This window comes from Mycena indigotica (genome assembly GCF_014461135.1).
Source record: "Mycena indigotica strain 171206Taipei chromosome Unknown Mind.scaff0003, whole genome shotgun sequence".
Classification (NCBI taxonomy): domain Eukaryota; kingdom Fungi; phylum Basidiomycota; class Agaricomycetes; order Agaricales; family Mycenaceae; genus Mycena; species Mycena indigotica.
In genome coordinates this window covers 2,699,749-2,720,436 of record NW_023503002.1, presented here as the reverse complement: position 1 = coordinate 2,720,436, position 20,688 = coordinate 2,699,749, and the positions used below count along the sequence as shown (strand labels likewise).

The 20,688-nt window shown below is 50.4% G+C and overlaps 7 protein-coding genes across 7 annotated transcripts; 6 read left to right on the top strand and 1 right to left on the bottom strand.

Annotated features, from left to right (window-relative positions):
- Positions 1-12: 12 nt before the first annotated feature.
- Positions 13-2,067, top strand: MIND_00359600 (Mitochondrial chaperone BCS1; the record flags this gene model as incomplete). Its single annotated transcript, XM_037360439.1, has 6 exons — positions 13-328; positions 376-571; positions 621-695; positions 747-1,017; positions 1,068-1,206; positions 1,262-2,067. 6 exons carry the CDS (start codon positions 13-15, stop codon positions 2,065-2,067), a joined length of 1,803 nt encoding a protein of 600 aa, XP_037223324.1.
- Positions 2,068-2,237: 170 nt separating this feature from the next.
- On the top strand, positions 2,238-3,042 carry MIND_00359500 (uncharacterized protein; the record flags this gene model as incomplete). Its single annotated transcript, XM_037360438.1, has 5 exons — positions 2,238-2,426; positions 2,475-2,513; positions 2,564-2,693; positions 2,742-2,908; positions 2,956-3,042. The coding sequence occupies 5 exons, from the start codon at positions 2,238-2,240 to the stop codon at positions 3,040-3,042; spliced, it is 612 nt and encodes a 203-aa protein (XP_037223323.1).
- A 1,880-nt stretch (positions 3,043-4,922) lies between these two features.
- On the top strand, positions 4,923-11,800 carry MIND_00359300 (Clathrin-coated vesicle protein; the record flags this gene model as incomplete). Its single annotated transcript, XM_037360437.1, has 17 exons — positions 4,923-4,961; positions 5,018-5,101; positions 5,157-5,380; positions 5,433-5,481; positions 5,528-5,587; positions 5,631-5,786; positions 5,838-7,670; positions 7,719-9,362; positions 9,411-9,642; positions 9,691-9,977; positions 10,028-10,467; positions 10,519-10,619; positions 10,665-10,790; positions 10,842-11,007; positions 11,053-11,209; positions 11,257-11,485; positions 11,535-11,800. 17 exons carry the CDS (start codon positions 4,923-4,925, stop codon positions 11,798-11,800), a joined length of 6,093 nt encoding a protein of 2,030 aa, XP_037223322.1.
- A 37-nt stretch (positions 11,801-11,837) lies between these two features.
- MIND_00359200 (uncharacterized protein) lies at positions 11,838-13,566 on the bottom strand (the record flags this gene model as incomplete). The annotated part of the gene is made up of 3 exons (XM_037360436.1): positions 11,838-12,173; positions 12,221-13,166; positions 13,220-13,566. The coding sequence occupies 3 exons, from the start codon at positions 13,564-13,566 to the stop codon at positions 11,838-11,840; spliced, it is 1,629 nt and encodes a 542-aa protein (XP_037223321.1).
- A 51-nt stretch (positions 13,567-13,617) lies between these two features.
- Positions 13,618-14,598, top strand: MIND_00359100 (uncharacterized protein; the record flags this gene model as incomplete). Its single annotated transcript, XM_037360435.1, has 3 exons — positions 13,618-14,319; positions 14,371-14,529; positions 14,584-14,598. The coding sequence occupies 3 exons, from the start codon at positions 13,618-13,620 to the stop codon at positions 14,596-14,598; spliced, it is 876 nt and encodes a 291-aa protein (XP_037223320.1).
- A 2,150-nt stretch (positions 14,599-16,748) lies between these two features.
- On the top strand, positions 16,749-19,295 carry MIND_00359000 (uncharacterized protein; the record flags this gene model as incomplete). The annotated part of the gene is made up of 7 exons (XM_037360434.1): positions 16,749-17,416; positions 17,463-17,535; positions 17,585-17,697; positions 17,740-17,915; positions 17,963-18,040; positions 18,091-18,196; positions 18,242-19,295. The coding sequence occupies exons 1-7, from the start codon at positions 16,755-16,757 to the stop codon at positions 19,293-19,295; spliced, it is 2,262 nt and encodes a 753-aa protein (XP_037223319.1). The 5' UTR covers positions 16,749-16,754.
- A 240-nt stretch (positions 19,296-19,535) lies between these two features.
- On the top strand, positions 19,536-20,135 carry MIND_00358900 (uncharacterized protein; the record flags this gene model as incomplete). The annotated part of the gene is made up of 1 exon (XM_037360433.1): positions 19,536-20,135. One exon carries the CDS (start codon positions 19,536-19,538, stop codon positions 20,133-20,135), a length of 600 nt encoding a protein of 199 aa, XP_037223318.1.
- Between the last annotated feature and the right edge of the window lie 553 nt (positions 20,136-20,688).

The window sequence follows — 20,688 nt, the reverse complement described above, 5'->3', positions numbered from 1 at the left end:
CTCCCTCCCATCATGGCGACGTACTTCACGATCGCCCAACAAGTTTTCAGCGCGTTGAATGGTCCAGCCAATGCCGCCTCATCTAATGCAACAGAGTTCGCCAACGGACTGAGCAACTCGACCACAACCTCATCTCCACCTTCAATAACCGACCTTTCTTCACTAGCGACGTTCCTCTTATCATTTGGTGCCCTTGCGGATTGGTTAAAACTGATCGTTTTTGGTGGGGCGCTCGAGACGCTGCGTAGGATGGCATTCTCTCTTTACTATAAAATCATTGCTTCATTTTGGATAACGGCGTCGTTTCACGAAGAGGACTCCTCGTATGGTGTGTTCCCCCCCCCTTTCTGTCGTCTGCCCACTGAGAACTGTCAGATTGGATGATGGTTTGGCTCTCCAAGCAGTCGTCTTGGGAGACCGCTCGTGAAGTTGAAGTCTCGACGCGTTCTTTTGGTCTTAATTCATCTGCAATAATCGTTCCTGGGGAGGAGGACGACCTATCGCTTTTGTCAAGTCGGAAACTCGCATACCTCCCTTCAGCTTCGCTCTCTTATTCTATGTGGTACCACAGGTGAGCAAGTCCATGGCGACTGGAGGATCTGAGACGAATAATTTTACAGGCGCTATATGACTGTCACCCGAGTCCAAACCCAGACGGGCTACTATGGCCAAAAGGAAGAGCGCTTGCAGATAAAGTATGTTATGCTTACATTACCACAAGATAATTCCTGATTTGTCGTCACCAGCATCTTCACTCGAACCCATCGTGTCCTGAATGAGCTCCTGCTCGAAGCGAAGAAGGAATACATGGCCGCGTCGGAGCACTCAATTTCCATCTTTGTCTCGGACAGCAACAATTCTTGGAGAAATGTTGCATCGCGTCCGAAACGGAATCTGAGCTCTATTATCTTGGACCCTGGTGTTGCGGAGCTTCTTGTCGACGATGCCCGCGACTTTTTGGAGAGCAAACCGTGGTATGCTGCCCGTGGAATCCCTTTCCGTCGAGGCTACCTTCTGGTGCGGGCTTTTTCGTCCATATCCTGCAATTTGCTAACGACAACTTTTAGTACGGAGCGCCAGGCTCTGGAAAGACAAGTATCATCAGTAGCATCGCTGGAGAACTGGCTCTTGATGTGTACATCGTCTCGCTCTCTCGCGTTGGCCTCGACGACTCAGCTCTGAGTGAACTGATCTCCAATCTCCCAGGTAAGTGACTTGTCCTCATCATTGTGGACCAAAACTGAAGCCTCCTGGCATATAGAAAAATGCATCTGTCTGATGGAAGACATCGACTGTGCGTTTTCCCAAAACCTTAACCGCGATGAACCTTCAACTCCTGCGGACGCTCCTGGTGGTTCAGAGGGTGCACCTCCACCACCGCCCACTGCTATGGCTGCCGGTGCTAGTACAAGTCGTATCAGTCTTAGCGGTCTGCTCAATGCTCTTGATGGCGTTGCTGCACAAGAGGGCCGTATTCTATATGCCACGACCAATAAATATACCTCCCTCGATCCCGCCTTATGTCGACCTGGTCGCATGGACATTCACGTCGAGTTCAAGCTGGCAAGCAGATACCAGGCAAAGCGACTCTTCAACCAGTTCTATCTTCCGTTCGATGAAGACGCGGCCAAGAAGAAGGAAGCGGAAAAAGCCACAGGGAAGGCAGCTGAAGATGACGATTCGGGATACAACTCGGCTGACGAAGATGCGGTGATTGACTTGGATCCCACGCCCTCTGAGAAAAGCGACGCCAAGCCGACATATTTTGGTACCTCCCATCGGGAACATGCACCTCAACTCCGCCCCAAGCAAATTGCGGCGCTTGCGGAGCGATTTGCGGAGGCGATTCCGGAGCGAGAAATGTCGATGGCCTCTCTGCAAGGGTATCTCATGACCTACAAGATTCGCCCTTATGAGGCTGTTCGGAGTGTTAAAGAGTGGGTTGCAGATGAACGGGAGGCGAGGGCAAAGAGGGAAAAAGCGCAGGCGGCTAAAATAAAGTCTGAAGCTGAAGCTGCAGTGAAGACGGGCTCTGAAAACTCAGAGACTGTGTCCACCGATTCATAATACTAATCTACTTACTGCATACCTAAGGCAATGTACTATAACCCGAGCATCCTTCTCAAAATTCTCAATTAAAATCGGTGGCTGTACCGTAATTCATTCCGAACTCTTGGCTTGCTCTCAACCATGAGTGAAGGAGAGCGTGCTCAACTTATAGGTGCTTTTGACCGCCCATGACGCAAGCTGTGGATAACTGGGCTATAGACATCGAGACCAATGTCGTCCGCCGCGTTCAAGGCGTTTGGGCTGGCTTCAAGGGTATGTTCTGTCTGAACATCTCTCTTGTCACTCTCAAACAGTCTACCAGGCTTTTTGGGTCGCGACAATGTGCTCGAGGTGGCCGTCGGTCTAATCATGGTGACGTCTCTGGAGAATCGGTTTCGACAATCCCATTGAAGGCAACTACGTAGGCTGGCGGCTTCTCCAACCTCGTCAACTCTCTTGTTACTGTCCGTTACGCGTCAGAATATCCTGAATCTGCCTCGTTTACCCAATCCAGGATGTCCTACTCCCTCCGATTTCTCTTCTGCCTTTCCTAGGCCGAAACCTTCCTGCTAAATTCTCCGTCCTTCGTGCAGGACGGACCCCACACGCCATTTACAACACGCTAGAGCAGGCTGCTGCGGATGGTGCGTGCCTAATCTCTCGGCCCTTGACAATATGTTGACCTTGTGAAGGGGCGGTCACACTCGCATGGGGTGCATTCGTTAACAACGTCGTCACCTTCCTAGCCCTGGGGATTGTACTCTATGGAATTGCCGAAGTATACTCGTTACTCACAAAAGAGTCCATTATCAGACATATCGTGAAATGCAAATATTGTCGAAAGGACATTTCACAGACTGTGAGCTTATTTTTTTTGTTTCCTCATAAGGCTGAATTTTTTGGCAGGCGCAGCGATGTGCGTTCTGTACCAGCTGGCTCGATGGCCGTGAGGAAAAGTCGCACCTTTCTGCTACGAACAACACTTTAATTTAGAGCGCAATAAACAATGGTTTAGTTCTAGATCTACGCACAATGCTCTTGTGGTTAGTTGCACGCGCAGTCAATCAGGTCATGCAGGATCAAAGTCAAAAAAACCTCAACTTGGTTCCTTCTTTTACTGGAGTATGGGCAAGAGAAAGCATAACAACGCTGTGGTGTCTAAGCCGCCCACCAAAAAGTGGTATGTTGGTGCGTAAATGACTAGAGTGAGATGGTATTGTCCCAAGTGTGCTCAAACCAGAAGTAATCGTCGCCGCCAAACGTGTTGAGTCACCTGGTGGCAACATCTACGACTTCGATGTTACGCACGATGGCTGGGTGAGTGTTTTCCGTGTTGGCAATGCGTGTGGACGCTGACTGTCGATACCAGAAGTATCGCATCAAGGTGAACAGACTCGATTCAGATGTTCCTGCTGGCTGATCAACGCATAGTGGGCTGATTACCCATCCGAAGAAAACACGTTGGGTTTCATCTTCCGCGCGACGTCCAGTTTGTCCTGACTGTCTACAGCTGGGAGCCGGTATCGAATCTGGACCTCACTAATAAGGACAACAGAGCGCTATTGGAAAGATTCTGGGCGAATGTGGATGGACAGGAGCGGACCTTCATCATGAATGCTTTCGACGAGGAGGTCTATCCAAGCCCTGCGTACATCAGTTGCATTTCTTCCATGTTTGATTATATGGCACTGACTTTCATTGATCAGGAGAAGAGAAACTGCGATTTTCGCAGTTCACACCTCAGGCTGAAGTCACCGCCCAAAACCGGGATCCTCTACGATCGGTTTGTGAACTTCATTGTTCATTTTTTCATATGCATGTTCATATACCTCTCTTTTGAAGCCGTACGATCGACTCTCCATCCAACGCATCTCAATTAAACCGCGCCTTGCGCCACCACCCTCCAAGTCCAGTCTTTCAAAGCCTGAAACATCGCGCCCACAACTGAAACGAAAAAAGTCGGCGACGTTTGCAGAAACAACTGAAGTCAGCGAGATATTTGGGATAGAGAAGGAGAAGAGCGACATGGGGGTTGAGCTGAACAAGCGAATTCGCAATACGGCCCAGCATCACAAAGCATATACGCTGCCAACCAAGAGACACGGGCCCGGGTCTACGTCGAGTGGGAAATCACAGTCAGGGGAAGAAAAGGCAGGAGAAGAACAGAACTCGTCCTCTGTACATATATTACCCGTTACTGAGCTACGAGGTGGAGAGACGAAGCGGGGACGAGGGAGACCCAAAAAGCATCGACTTCCTGATATGCAGGCGCCTCCAATCCATTTCGGAAAACCTTTCTTCGACCAAAACGGCTTCCGGGTGAATGAATATGAGCCACAACCAACGTTAATTCCCGATTACAGCAGCTCTGAGCTGATGGATGTTGACGCCATTGGGCTACCCTCATCGTATGTATTGGGTTTCCGACAGAACGATTCGGCTGGCTGACAAGCAGACATATATCTAGCTGCGTGGGCGGATTTGACCAAAATCCGGGTGTCGAAGAGGGGACTTATGAAAGTGCATTCATGGAAATGGAAGAAATTTTCGATTTTGCAGCCGCAACGCGTCAGCCGTCGGTCGAACTTTGAGAGAAAAGGCATTTGGCTTTGCTTGACCTTGATATCCGCGTAAAATATTTGTGCAATTGTACCAAGCAGTGAAGACCCAACAGATTTCACAAAGCCCTACGAGCAGGGAAAAGCCTGAGATTGGCACGTCACAAGTCCTGATCACTCTTCGACCATCATCTCTGTGTGCAGGCCGCCTCTTCCAATTCCCAAACATTTGTACTCAACCGCTATAGGCTGTTGCGAAAAGTGAGCGGTAGGACTACTCTCAAGCTGATTGGTTGACCAGATCATCTTCAGGTTATGACGGGTGAACCCGTCAATATCGAGGACATAGAGGAGGTGCTTTCTTCTCCCCTCGTCAACCCAAATGCGACACGCTAACAACCTCAAATTAGGCCGAGATCAAGGGCGAGAATGGCGAAATGTACCTCTTCCAATGGCTGTCTGCAACTGAGAAGGCTATCAAGTCGACTCCGTTGGTGTGTTGTCCTCTGAGTGAAGAAAAGACTCCTCAGAACCTTGACGAGCTTCCAGGAATATCTTAAAACCAAACAAGCCGATGTCGAAAGCGCACTGGTGAAGGTTATACTTTCCCACGAGCCATATCCGGTCCCAGGACGCGCCTTACGCAACTGCGCCGCGCGATGCTTCGTTTTATTGTACACCCGTGGCGAAACGCGAACACTCTTCGACACACTGCAAGCCTTGATTAAGGTCGTCATTGATTTCAAGACGCCTGACCGTGACTCTCACAAGATGTGTGTGGAACTCAACTATCGCAATACGATTGGAAGCTCAACTGGGAGATAGTGCAGCATTCTCGGTTATTGGAGATCTGATGAAGGTTTTCGGCTCGCAGGTGCGCGACAACTTTCTAGACATCGAGGAGTCCTCATTCGCTCCAGTTCATGTCCTTCATGATGGAGATTACGACGACAGTGATGCGCACCGTGCGATCTTCGTCTGTAGGTGTTGTTACCGAAAATTACTCCCTCTGACCGCTTCCAGACTCCTTTGTTACGATATCACGCCCTTATTGCCCTCCAACAATCTTTGACTACAGCCAGTCGTGCTGTGACTGAGGCAGCGTTCAAAGACCTTTCGAAACAAATGCGCAATGCCCTCACAGATAAATGTCTTCCTGTTCAACGCGGAGCTGCCGAGGTATACTCGTTTCTTCCATCTATTTTTGGTATCTTTCTCAATAGTAAACAGGTGCTCATTGCCCTCTACTCTGGTCCAGACCAGCCACTCCCGTCGGCGGCTGATGTCGAAGCGATTCTAGCCCAGTGCATCAAGTCCCTAGATGCAGCTGATCAGTTAACTCGAAATACTCTGGCCTTGCTTGTGGGGCATGTTTTAGCATCAACTCAAACTGCTCGTCAAATCGTCGTTGCGGAGCCCAAGGCAGCGAAAAAAGACAAGAAGCCGGGAGAGGCCGACGACGACGACGACGATATCACCCCAGCCGCTGCCCATGCAGCTGCCGATAGTATCAAACCAACTCTGACGCCCTCAGAGATGTTTACTGCTCTTTCTACCCATCTCAACAAATCAACAACGCCCCGCAAGACTCGTATTGGGATTTTCGACTTTTATGCGGCGTTGATCACGAAACTGGGCGCTTCTTTCGTCGAGGCGCACTATGCATTGATCATATCTCATTTAACAACCGAAATAATTGTCGGGCCTCTGGGACGCGTCGCACGGACCCGATATGAAAATTTGCTTATGCGGTCACTTGTTGGAACGTTGCTCCGTGATCTGATCGGAGAACGGATGCTCAGCGAACAGGGCCAAATTGGTGCCATACGGGAGCTGGCCAATGTCTACCTCAAACGATGGCCGGCTATGATGCCAGGATCCACTGCGCCAGGGAAGCATGTGCTTGTAGTTGTGCTTCGAGAGGTTGCAGGATTATTACAGCAGTTGGGAAACGCTCCGCCCCCCGTTCAAGATGCTGTTTCTGAACCTTTGGTTACACTCCTTGCCCACCCAAATCATACTGTGCGCGTGAATGCAGCCTGGGCGTTGCGTTGTTTCTGTCATTCAACACCTTTGCGCCTTCCTAAGACTATCATTACCGTTATGGAGTTGTTACAACGCGACCTAACTCACCTGCTTACACCCACCACTTCCTCCGACGTTCCATTTCGAGCTCTGGGCCATGCATATGGTCTTGCTGCGCTCGTGTCTATAATACCAGCGCGTCCACTGTACGTTTCCTACGATGCGTCCGCCAAAGTCCTCGATATGGCCACCACCATTCTCAAGCGAGCGGCCGAACATGATGTACGTGTGGCTGGGACAGAGGTGGAGGTTGCTTGGACCACTCTTGCTGCACTGATGGCTCTCGGCCCTAATTTTGTGCGACCACATCTGCCTCAACTTCTTGTTCTGTGGCGCAACGCACTTCCAAAGCCAACAACCAAAGATGCTAGCGCTGGCAGGACTCATGCAGAATGGGGATTTCTGTTACACGTCCGAGAAAGTGCTCTTGGCGCCATTCTCTGTTTTCTGCGACACAACTCTGGAACACTGGTGACTTTGGACGTTGCTCGGCGTATTGCTTCTCTTTTAAGTAATGCACTTTTATTCGCAAACAACTTTGTTAGTCCTGCAGTACAAGATGCACTCGGCCTATCAGATCCGACTTCCCAAATTGCTTTGCAGCAGGCGGCAATCTCGGCGTCATCCGGGACTCTCCCGCTTCCAGTACGAGAAGCGCTTCTCCGCCGACGAGTCCACCAATGTTTCTCTGCACTTGGCTTCAGTGGCATCACCGAAGTCACACAGAGCACATTACTCCAGTCTTGTGTTTCACTGTTTTCTAGCCCAGATTCTTATCCTGGCTCTGGAAGCGCCGTGCAGGCAGCAATCGCTGCTTCTTCAGGGACTTTTGCGGGCATTTGGACGAGCAATGGCGATGGATATGCTCATGGGGTCACTTTCATCGACATTTCGGATGAAATCGGAGAGGATGGGAAGAAAATGAAGGAGAGGGATTCTCTCAATCGAGACTCGGTTGATGTTGCAATTGATAGTCTGGTAATTCGGTCACTTGGGCTCATTTTAACTCCCTCACCATCCATTTAGCTTCGTAAGCCGATTCTTGGAGCATGCGAGCACGATCCATTGTCTCTGTGCCAGGCTCGACTGTCAAATGACGAATATCAACTGGACGAGCCACCACCAGCGTTAACTGCGGTGATCGACACTGCCATTGAACTATTTGCCCAGCTTCTTCCTCTTCAAGACCTCGCAACAACAACTAAAATCGTCACACTTCTCGTAGAATCTGTTCGCTCTCCGAAATTGGAAAAGAATACCGGGCGCAAGGCTGCTGTCTCAATCAATGGAGCTGTGGCAATTGTGCTCGCTCTTCGCCAAGCAATGGCAACACAAGCTCGTCGTGCAAGAGATACATTTGGCGCTTCCCAAGTAACGTCACTTCTTTCGCCCTTTTTGAAGGATACGCTGGTCGAGGGTGACCCTGTGATGCGGGTGGCTAGTAGCGAATCAATCGGCCGACTTGCCAACCTAGCAGGGACCAACTTTTTGACAGCGCAAACGAAATCTCTTGTCGACCAGGTTGTCAACAACAGAGATCCTCACGGACGGGCTGGATGCGCTCTTGCGTTTGGTGCCATTTATAGTCACGTGGGAGGACTCGCTGCTGGTCCACTCTTGAAGACGACGGTCAATGTACTGATGTCTCTGAGTAACGACCCCCATCCTGTTGTTCACTTCTGGGCGTTGACTGCACTGGGAACTGTTATGCATGCAGCCAGTCTCGCGTACGCTCCCTTTGTTCCCAGCACTCTAGGCCTGCTACTCAAAGTTTATACGATGGAATCTCACGAGCGTGAAGGCGGCACACTTCCGAATGCCAATTTGAGCGGAGATTACCCTGCTTATCCTGTTGTTTGTCAAATAACTGACGCCATCATTACCATTCTTGGTCCAGATATGCAAGAATCCTCCCGAACACGGACACTCATCCTCAACCTCGTCCACGATTTCTCGCTTGAAAGTGACAACAGTATTCGTGTCGAAGCTATCAAGTGCACTCAACATTTCCTCATGTTCGCTCCTGAACACATCGATATTCCCGAGTTGGTCACGCAGTTCCGGGTTTATCTTGCTTCTTCACAACGGCCGTTGAAGCTTGCCTCCATCAACGCGCTCTATCAGCTAGTTCAAAAAGATGCACTCGCAATGTCGCGCCTCGGCGGAGATCGTCTTGTTGAAGACCTTTTTGGAATGCTTGATGACGATTCCTCCGTTCAAGGTGTCCGGGATGTTATCACCAGCTGGCTACAGCAAACGGTTGTTCATAACCCATCCGCTTGGATTGATCTGTGTCAGCGGATCATGTCGCGGACAACGGCATCTCAACAGGTTGTCGATGCCGCGTCTGGTCAAGGGCCACGGGATGACGAAGGTGAATCTCTCAATGTTGGTCTGGACGGAAGCTCTAGTGGACGCAAACTGGGGACGTCGCGATGGAGGACGCAGCTTTTTGCCCTTCAATGCCTCCATACGATTTGCACCATCATTTCGACGAGTGGGCGGAGAGAACACCTCGATATCCGTTACGCTCGGACCCTCGGGGTTTCGCTAACTCAGCTGCTTTTTTCCAGGGTGCCTGATCTCATAAAAATGGCTTTCACCGCGTCAGCCGCATATGTGACGGAGATTCGTTTAGAAGGATTAATTGTTCTTCGTGATGTCATTGAGGTGAGTTCAGAAACTGTTCATTGTCCTTTCTCACCGTATCATCATTAGATATTTGCCACCTCTCCCGACCCGGCCTATGATGATGCCCTCCTCTTAGAACAACATCAAGCACCGATTACAGCTGCACTTACGCCTGCATTTTCTTCTGATTCCACTCCAGAAATTCTCGCCTCGGCGGTCCACGCGTGTGCGGTGTTTGTAGGATGCGGTGTGGTCAAAGACGTCGGACGAATGGGAAGGATCCTAAAGCTACTAACTGCCGCTTTAGATCAATCACAGGGTATCAATATTTTCTTGCTCTCTTCATAATCACTCACTGAAAACGTAGACTCTGGAATGTTGTCATTGGGTGACACTGGCGAGCTTAGCCCCAATGCTTCTGCGATGTTGAGGATTTCAACGCTGTCTGCTTGGGCGCAACTTGAGATTTCAAGTGTGCAACAGTCATACTTGGTCGATGTTATCAAGCCTTACCGAGCGACTCTGGCTTCCCTGTGGCTGGCCTCGCTCCGTGATTACGCCAGCATTCGAGTAGATTCGGAGTTCCTGCACGACACCTCGTCAATTGCACTCGACTCTTCTTACTCCAGTCTTGGCAAAGAAGTTCTCTTACCCGTTTGTTCACTTTTCTTAGCACTTATTCGCTCTCACTCAACTCAAAATAGTACTACGCTAATTCTTGGTCCGTGATCCTGCAAGCCGTTGCGACCACCATGCAAGCAAACGATCCCAATATACTCATAGTGATGGATGGCCTCGAACCTGGCAAAGATGCAACTGTGCCTCCGAAAAACACTAAGCGCACTGAACCGACGATGTTCTTCTTCATCATTTTTGGCCTTGTGTATGAGGCGCTTGCAACTGCGTCATCTGAAGCGAGTTCGCCTACTGCCTCACGCCAAGCCACCGTCATTGCGGCACTTCAAACACTAAAATCTCTTGTTCGACCTGAATATGCTGGAAAAGCGATGTTCGAGCCCGCGATTTTTGACGAATTCATCAGTCTATGCTACCGTATGGCCATGACGGAAACCGCTGGAATTCAAGCACACCTTATCGAAGTTCTCAGTACGATGACATCGACTCAAAGCCCTTATGTTGATGAGTACGCATTACTTCCTACTGTTGCAATACTTTGTTGATGGCCGCTCGGCAGGTCTGATCCACTGTCCCACCCATCATTACGATCTCACTGCTTACGGATATGCTCGCATGTCCTGCGACATTCCACCTCGGCTGCAAGAGGCTCTATTATTCGTGCGTTGGTTTTTCTATCGTTGCTCCATGTTGAACTTTGGCTAGATGGTGATGTGCCTGATCGGATCAAGATGATCATGACGGCTTTCACGGCCTTCGTTTCTGTGGCAAGTTCGGTGCAAGGATCTCATCGAGAAGATGTGCGCGGGGTTGGGATTTTACTCTATAGCGGTTGGTCTTCTTAGTTGTCTTGTTCCATCCCCTTGACCTTGTTCTTCGCAGAACTGCTCAAAGACGAGTCATCGGAGATTGACCTGGTTGGCCCTACATTGCCGGCTCTTAAGTCGCTTCTCGATTTACCAACAACATCTGCTGCTGCTGCTGAGACATACAGCAGGCTTGTCCATGGCCTGATCTCCGCTTGTTTGTTGAACGTTGACGAGATGGCGTAAGCGAGGCCGTTCCCATCGTATTTGAAACTGACGATTTTTAGGGGACGGGATGGTGCTATGTCGACCAAAAAGATCAAGAACAACCTACTAGCGGCCGTCCTCATCCTGACCGTAATCCCTCCGTCAGTCAAAGTGGGAGAACCGGTGATTGAGCATTGCTGCTATCTTATCACGCAGAAACTGCTGGACGTTGGAGAAGTGAGAATCATGTCTCATTTTCTCTGTTGTCACTCTGATTTTTTTAGCTCTCGTTGCCTGCGATGCATTGCGCAAAAACCCTGATTGTGGCATCAACGTCCGGTAACCCATTACTACACCAGTGCACCAGGTTGCTTGTCCCTGGGCTTGTAGAGTACATCGCGAAGATGGCACCTCTGGTCAGCGATGGCACAATATCTGGACCTCATGCTGCTGTTGTGGGTGAGGTGTGGAAGGCATTCTCGGCGCTCTATGGGTTTGCTCCAGAAGAACAAAGTCCGTTTCCCTGCCTATTGTTTCTATAGATTGCTAACACATTCTGCAGAAGCCCGCCTACTGGGAGTTTTCCTGCCCACCATCACCCTTTTGTTGTCAAATCCACAAGCAGCAGCAACGGCGGTTACTACCCAAAGCATACGCGAGTTATTAACATACGCGACCTCTTCGCCAGCGGCTTTCAAAGAAGCGGCCGGGAAACTGGAGCCTCCAATTCGCGACTTGCTTGAGCAATCCGTACGACGAGCCGTCGGGAGTATCAACACTGCGACCTCTCAAACCACGAAACCCCAAATTTCCCTCAGATCATTTTAGCACCATTTGTATCCATCCAATCGCAATAACCTGTATTTCAGACTTCGCAAATCTTCAATGTCTCGATCACTTGAAGGACCGAGAGTTGGCTAGGACTCAGTTTTCTCGGAATTTGCCGTCCTTCGAACGACCAAGTAGTGGATGACGGAGTGGATTGGATCACACAATCGAGGTGGTGTTTGAGCTGAGCCATCAGTTCTCTGCGCAAGGTGGCAAGAAGGGGCTTGGGAGTGCCTGGTGGTGGGGACCACGGTGTTAAGACAGTCGATATTAGTGAAACGACGGTTGTGGTGGGGTCGTATGTGAGTAATGTCGCGAGTAAGTCACAGGCGTAGCAGCAGCTTTTGCGATTGTGGAGTATTTGGAGCATGCCCTAAGCAAGTTGTCAAATCGGATTAGAATAACAAGCGCAAGTCGCACCTCTTTGAGGGCCCACAGTTTCCGTGGATCAGATCCTCCCTCCAAACAACATTGCTTGGTATCTACGGCCATGAAAATTTCCATCGCCATGGTATTGTGGTGGCGTGAAAACAGAGGTGGGTCTTCCAAGAGTACCAGCCGCCCCAAGTGGGCCCTGATATCGGCTTGTGCATTGAACGAACAGTTGGGGTATACTTTTTGAACGAGCTTCATGATTGGGGTTGTGGTCATTTGTGGATTGGGAGAGGGCACTGATAACAGGGTGAACTCGATGGTAACTCCAGCACGGATGATTTTGGTCCCGGAGACCGTTAACAAGGCACGCTGGCAAGCGGTGATTGCTTGCAGCTGACGAAAAAGATGTGGTCCGTCGCACTTGCTGCGGCTGATAGCTCGTGAAACGAGGAATGCTGACAAAGAGGTATTGTAGAATATGTGTCGAATAATGTCGGTTTCATAGAGCAGAGAGTAGAGCATAGACAGAGTCACCCTGAGTTTGTCCCAGTCGTGGTCAGTCCGCTCTTCGACTGTTTGGCACGTGCGCAGGTTGCCGTTGATGACGTCCAAGAGGACTACGAGTGCGACTACACATTTCGATGCAACTTGGGCATCCATGACCGTTGTTCTGCTTACGAGATCGGGCGACAGTGCGTTCAGGATCAGTATGGTGCGGGATCTTAACGTGAATTCGCGACGAGGGAAGTATTTCTCCGAGTTTGGCTCCCAGGAAGCAAGGACTTTCCACCATGGTGCCTCATCGGTGGGGAATAGTTGCTTAGGGCGGGTGAATCGCTGAACTACAAGGCCCAGGGACCGTTGTAAGAAGAATGAGAGACATTTGTCTTGTCGAAGGTCGCGAGTATCCACAGGAATGTCAAGCCCAGGGTAGGCTTGCACGATAGCGAGGGCCTGGGAGCAATGTGTCATGAAGTCGGTAGGCTGGAGACTGTCATGATATATGCCAGTGGTCTTACAAACAATGTGAATTTGCGTACTTACCCTGTCTCCAGAATAGCCTCAACATCGCTTGCCAGTGTTGGTGGACATTTCCTCGTTGTTATCCGTATTTGAGAGTCCGAAGGAAGCGATGGATGAAAAGCGAATAAGGAGAAATGTTGGTGGGTGGCAACACCCTCGAGAACCAGGTCAGCACCCATGCCAGATCGGCTTAAGAGTGTTGCAATATGCGCATATGTTTTGGGGTTGGTCTCTGGATGCTTCCAAGAGGGTTGTGTTGCCGATACTCGACAGAGAGCATTGCTGAGTGCTCTGATATCTTGTTCGAGGGTTGGTGTCATGAATAGAGGGGGGGTGAGTAGCAGCAGCCTCCTGACTGGCTTAGCCATTTATTGGAAGCGGAAGTGGTCTTGAGTCCCATCACGATCGTTGAGAGAGGAATGTGGTTTGAGGTAAAAGCTGATTCTGTTAGTAGGGATCTGATGACGCTTGGACCTGGCAATGAAGATGCAGAAGACATTCTCTCTTCGTCTCTGGAGGCCTTGTACGATTACTCACCCATAACTCTCTCCACCGCCAACTCCATATTCGCCTTCAAACTGCCAAACGATGGACCCACAATCACACTCAAGACGCCAGATACCGCAGCCGCAAACTGGTCCTTGCATGCCTCATCAGTCTGGGTTGCCTCTCATTTTCTGGCTGAAAACATTTCACGTCTCGATATACCCGCCCACGTCACGCGATGTCCAGCCGGAAAGCGAGTAAAACTGCTCGAACTTGGTGCCTCTGCGGGCCTTCCTTCAATCGCAATCGCTAAGATTCACAAAGAGCTCTCTGTGGTTGTGAGCGACTACCCCGATGACCTACTTATTCAAACGCTCGCCGATAACGTGGCGTCAAACGGGGTAGCAAGTAATTGTCGTGCGCTGCCCTATGGGTGGGGCACCGATCCCTCCCACCTTTTCTCGCCAGACGGAGACAAATTCGACCTTGTCGTTGCCGCAGACACGCTTTGGAACCCAGAGTTCCATGGCATTTTCATAGAGTCACTCAAATCCACACTCAAGCGGTCCACTGAATCGCGAGTCCATATATTTGCTGGTCTGCACACTGGGCGATATACCATCCAGGCATTCTTGGTATGTGGTGTCGAGTGTCTCTTTCCTGATGTTGCTAAAATGAACATACAGAACTTGGCTGTTGCGTCAGGTTTCGATGTTCAAAACCTGGTTGAGCTGGAGATTAACGGTAACCAGAGCCGCGTCTGGTCCGTGGAGCGAGAAGGGGATGACGAGAGTCACAGACGCAAATGGCTGGTGAGTATGACATTGGGATGGAACGAGGTACAGGTGAATTTGGTATAAGAGGTAATGTACATGCTTACATCTGCTTCCTCAACGCAGAGGCGAAAGTCGTGACCATACTAGCAAAAATACCAATAGCGTTCGCTGCGAGTGCTTCTGTGTCCATTTCAAGTGGTTCAAACCTGGTTCTCAGCTGTTTACCATCGACACCATATGAAGCAACGTCCACAAAAGCATTGAACCACGATAATTCATTGTCCGGGATGTTTTTGCATTTATCCATCAAATCGAGCGTCCGAAGCGGCGCGCCGCCTTGCCGTCTTGCCCACAAGAGAGCGTGAAGAATCGATGCACGTGTTGGTTCCATGTCAGGCTCGAATGATAACTCAGAGTCGACGCTGTTCCTGTTCCCAACCTCAAAATTGACCCCATGGAGACAGAGTCTCGCTAGCCTGGGCCACGAATGGCTCAGCGCACCGTCTGGCCCACGAAAAGAGAGACCATTCCTAGCAAAAGAAGATTCAAAGTGGCTGACACCGACAAGCATCATCGCCTGTGTGAGCATGAAGTCGAGCCAACGGGTGGGAAATCCGCCATGGAAGTGTATAGTGTGGACGTTCTCCATTAAACGACCCATACTATCGAAAAGAAAGAGGGGACGGTCCTCTGCCATGCCATCGGGTACAATAGGCAAAACCGCATCGAAGCCATGCAAATGCAACGTTGTGACCTCCTGCCATGCGAGTGAACGGACTATTCCTTCGGTCGTGGCGAGGATAGAGTAGATAGTCCACTCGGAAGCTTTGACATAGAGATGTCTGCAGCAAGATGTTGATGAGTGGCTGAGCCGGAGAACAAAACCATCCTTCTGCTTGATGCTAACGGTGTTGTAACTCGAGAGTCGGGTCATGTTGCGAATTAACCACGAGTAGTCGCCATTGCCCTCCGCACGACAGGACACATAAACGTTGGCCAACGGAGGAATTTGAAGATAGCGCAGGAAATGTCGACAACGAGCAGGAGAATTGTCCTTGAGAGTGACCGACATAAGATACGGAAGGGAAACGGTCTGTAGGCCAGGAGGTGGTGTCACTGGCAACATGTCTATCAAGGCGAGGGTTTGCAAACCAGGAGACGCCGCCAGTATCGAGAGAAGGATTAGGGTGGATGGTCGCTGTTCTGTACTTAATTTCTCTAAATGCAGATGGGTTATCTGTCTGTACCATAGCGAGTCCCATGGGAAAGCACAATTGTTGAGATGTAGATGCAACCCTGGCGCACTCCCCGCTCTGTGACCTCGAAGCACCTCTTCACGTCTGAAGAAATTCCGTGGCAGCCATGTGAAGGATTCCCCTTCTGTCGCATTGCTATTATTGACAAACTGGAGACATTGGAGGTGAGGGGCGGCCTCGGCATGCTCCAAATTGGACAAGAATGTCAACAACGGCCATCGTGGGGAGGAAATGTGAAGGGTCCCTAAACGGGCAGTATGTTCCAGAATGATGGGTTCCGGAGAGTTGTCTGTGTTGTTGTTAAGGTCAGCTCGGATGATGAGCGGCACCGAACGCGAGCGAATGAGCATTGTGGCAGTAACTTGGGGAGGAGACAATACGACTGTGCTCCAGAAATCAGGACTGGCCAGTGCAACATCTCTGAAGTAAGTGGTGACACGAGGGATTGCCAGCCAGGAGGAGGGTTTCTTGAAGCCGATTTGGATGTCGGAAATGGATGTGGGGACGCAGCGACAGAAGATGTCTGCCAGAATCTCGGGGGGCAAGCGAGCGATAGGTGCAAGGCTGTTTTGACGAGTATTAGCCTCACGTGCTTCGCGCTCGGCCGGAGTTTCTAATACAATATCGTGCCAACCAAAGGAATCCCCCGGGCCATGCATAGTAGTCTTGTTTGACCGACGCCAGATCTTGAGAGCTCGGAGGAAGCGTCGGCGGCGTGAAAGTGGGGGCAAAGATGCTGGAGAACTCTGAGGCGAGAAGTCAGCCATGAGTGGTAGAGACAACTGGGAACTACACGATAAGTATTTACGGCTCTTTCAGTGACTGTTACTTACAGCGTTGATTGAGAAGGGGTGACCTATTATGACTGGCGGGCGCTTCTTGCAGAATGATTCCTTATACACAATTCTGTGAAAAGATCCGAACTGACCAGAAGGTGAAATGGAAAACTTGGAGTATCAGGACCATGAGTGCTGTTGCTTGGAAAAAGGAAAAGGACGCCGTGTGACGAACGCGTCGCAGTAGCATGTCACGAGCATCATGTCTTTGGACGCGACAGCATCCACTCCCGAGCCAAATCCGTGGTCAGAAACACCCAAACAAGAAGAGAAAGCAACCCCAGCCGAACCCCGACCAGTTGAACTCTCAGATTCGTCACTCCTAGACGACTCGTTTGCACAAGGGTTTAAGAATGAGCCATCCACATCGCTCGATCTCCAACCTTCCAACGTTGAACAAGTTATCTCGGAGTTCGACCCACTTGCCAATAAGGAAGAGGCAGCAGCAAAGGAGGCCTGGGAGAATACAGAGCCACATCCACCACCACCGCCGCCAAGAACACCTTCCCCACCGCCAACACCACCCTCAAAGGATATTGAAACACCCGGCCCAACAACACCGTCAGCATCTGTCTTTCCATCGTTCTCTTCTTTGGCAAAGACATTCTCCCTCCCCCTCAAGCCCAAGTCACGGCCCGGCTCCATAGATAATGCCCGCCCAGTCCCCTCACCCTCCAAGCTCTCCAATTTCGTGGAGCAACAAACGAGGCAGCAATCAGAGTCCACTGGAGCACCAGAAATGAGTGGGAGGACACCCGAACCGCCACCAACGACATCAGACGACCCTCCACCGTTCGATTTCCAAAGGTTTTTGGATCAAATGAAGTCCCGTCATGCAGAAGCTGTTGCGAAATACCTCAAATCGTGAGGATATGATGTGCCGACATCGTTATTTGCTCACAATTCCCAGGTTTCTCAGCAACTTCTCAAAACGGACATTTACTGTTGGTGACCAGGTCAAGATCATCCAGGATTTTCTGAATGTACGCAGTGTCCTAAAAACTGGTGGACCAAGTAACCTCATATCTGTAGTTCATCGCTCGACCGATGCGGGAGTCTGAGATTTGGAAAAATGCTTCTGATGCTGAGTTTGACAATGCGATGGAGGGTATGGAGAAGCTGGTCATGAACCAACTTTACCAATTGTGCGTCAACAGTGTTATCTTATGTGGGGCTCATTCTCCTAGTACATTTACCCCACAAATCGCCATTACGATTCCGCGCCGGCAGATAACGGCTGATGACCTTGAGCGTGATCGTGTACTCACCCAACGAATAGCACTGTTCGGTTGGATAGAGGAAACTCATCTAGATATTCCCGTTGGCGAAGGAAGTGGCGGCTTTTTAATGTTTGCGCAGCAAGGTGAGTTGTGATCTATTAATTTTACTGACGTTCTAACGACGACCCAGAGCTGCTCAAGGTCAACCACTACAAGGCTCCCCGAGACAAGCTTATTTGCATTCTCAACTGTTGCAAAGTCATCTTTGGTCCGCATCTGGTTCCTTGCTCTCAAGTCGTGGCACCTAATATGAGACAGGCCTCATACGTCATCTGAAGAAAGAGGAAGGCGCGGACTCTTTCCTGCCTATATTAATCTTCGTTGTGCTCAAGGCGAACCCGGAACACCTGTTGTCAAATGTCGAGTATGTTTTTGGCTAGCTAAAAGAGTCTTCTTGATGTTTTCCAAGGTTCATAAATCGATTCAGAAATCCCACTAAGCTCCAAAGCGAGGCGGGGTATTATCTATCAAGCCTAATGGGGGCCGTTTCGTTCATCGAGACGATGGATCATACGTCCTTATCAAACATTTCGCAAGAGGAATTTGAGCAAAATGTCGAAGCCGCCATCCAATCCTTACCCGCCGACGCCTCGCCAACTTTGCCGCATGTCCTCCCTGCCAATTTCCTGTCAACACCCTCCCGAGGCTCGGTTTCCGATGCTACATCCGTCTCATCTCATTCTACTACTTCCTCGCACGAAGGAGACGAGTCTGCTCAGCCACTTGCAATCTCAACACCTGTTCAGGGCATCCAGACAATTTCCGAGGACGCCAAGCGACTATTGCAGAAGACGGGCGACACGATATCCAAACCACTAAGCGCGTTAAGCAGGATATTAAACGAGGCGTTAGACGGCGTGGGTGGACCACCAGGGGAGAGCAGCAGAGCAGCGACATATCTTCCCGGGCCGTTCGCGCCCTTCGAATTAGGAAGGGAAAATAGGCAACAGCAACAACAGGTCAATCCACCTCAGATCCCACATTGGAGTCATCCTGATCAGACCCGTCAGCAGCAACAACAGCAATACTATTACAGCCATCACCCACAAACGCCGGCCAGCAGTGATGGGTTTGTGCCCCCAATCCAAACTCCGTATAAACAACGGGTGCGCAAAGTCCCGATGGGTACTCCGCCAGGAACTCCCGGATATGGCGGTGAAGATACGCCATCACGGATGGCTCATGCTGGCCCTGCACTAGTGCCCCCAAGACTACAATCACTCCAGATCGGCGGGTACAGCGATGACTCTGTTTCAAGGACACCAACACCGAATTTTGATTTAGCTGGAATGCAAGCTCAGATCGATAGTGCCCACGAACAAGCAGCTCAAGCAGCGAGGGAAACATTATTACAAATATTCCCTGCGATGGAGGTAGAGGTCGTTCAGCTCGTCTTAGAGGCCAACGATGGAGATCTAGGGAGGAGTATCGAGGCATTGCTAGAAATGAGTAGTGGGGATTAGTCCTCAGAAGGTAGTTTACTTCCGCAACACTGGAACGATGGTTGGTCGTGAGCGTGACTGATTGACATTGAGTGTTGACGCGTCTGTGACAGTCAACGGCCAGGCTGACTCTTCTCCTCGTCATCCCCCAACCTTCCTCCTCATCTAAAAGACACGATACGGGGCACTGCTTAATTGTTTTGTCCGTCTGTTCGTGCTACATACCCCCCTTCAAAAGTATCATTATCATCGAAACCTACGATGGGACGCGCCCTTTTTTCTGACCGGTATGGCTGCCGCGCTGCCAATGCTACCGTTACCGTCGCTCCGCAAGCCATCGACGAAGACAACAAGCCACCGGTTGTGTACCATAAATGGAGTCTTTCGAACCGATTTGACCCGGATGCGGACGAGTTTTTTGCGACTGCAGAATATGAGGCATTCCTAGATCGTGGAGAGGTCGACCTTGGTGAACACCCTGGAAGCGATACTCCCGAGTCGGAGCCAAACAACGATACTCTTTCGTTGACTATCAACGAGCAGCTGCTTGCGCAAATCCAGCAATTTGCGTCTGTTAGTGGTGGGGGAGAGGTTGTCGCTATTCGCGCCAATCCGACCTCTGAAATGCCCGTTCCCGTGCCGATTGTGACGGAGACTGCTGCTGTTGTTGAAGCCACGCCCAGCACGCCTCCCCCAATGGCTCACCTCGCTCTCTCTTCACCCTCTCCCGCGCCGACTGTCACACCCCGTCTTTACATGTGGAATCGGACTCAAAGTCCTGGCTCCCCTCCCACTCTCCGTCGCACCCACGCCCCCGCCAATCACATGATCACTCCCCGCCGACTGCTCCAGAATGCTTGATCTCGGTATTGTATTGCATGCTCACTCTCTTTGCACACACACAACACAACACTCGTTCTCCCCGTCTGTATCCTAGGGCTGTGTACTGTATGTGCTACCTTACCATCTTTTTCATTCAGTTTATTGGTGGAATTCACGCATTTTGATTCGACTCCTTTCCTCTTGAATGGAAGTACTAAACTCGATTGGGGAGCTCCTTGGATCTTGTTAGCCTTGCTCTGCGGGAAGAAGGCAAATGATGTTCTCCCCAACGCTCTCGACGCTGTCTTGGTTTCCATTGCTCAATTAGTTGAAACAGAACTCTCAGGTGTTTGCAAATATACGTTGGGCACGGAATTGACCACGTCGAGGCATTGGGGTATGACTATGCTGCTGATATTCGCTACCCTTTCATCGGGACGCTTCCTCACATCTCAACGTCACGGGGACCAGCGCATTCTTCCTTCAAAGTGGCCAAGATACTCTTCATGTTTCTAAATAACGCCGTCATTGTTCCAGGAAATAGCTGTTTTTGAAGACACAACTTGAAGATGCAATGAGAAAATCGACATTA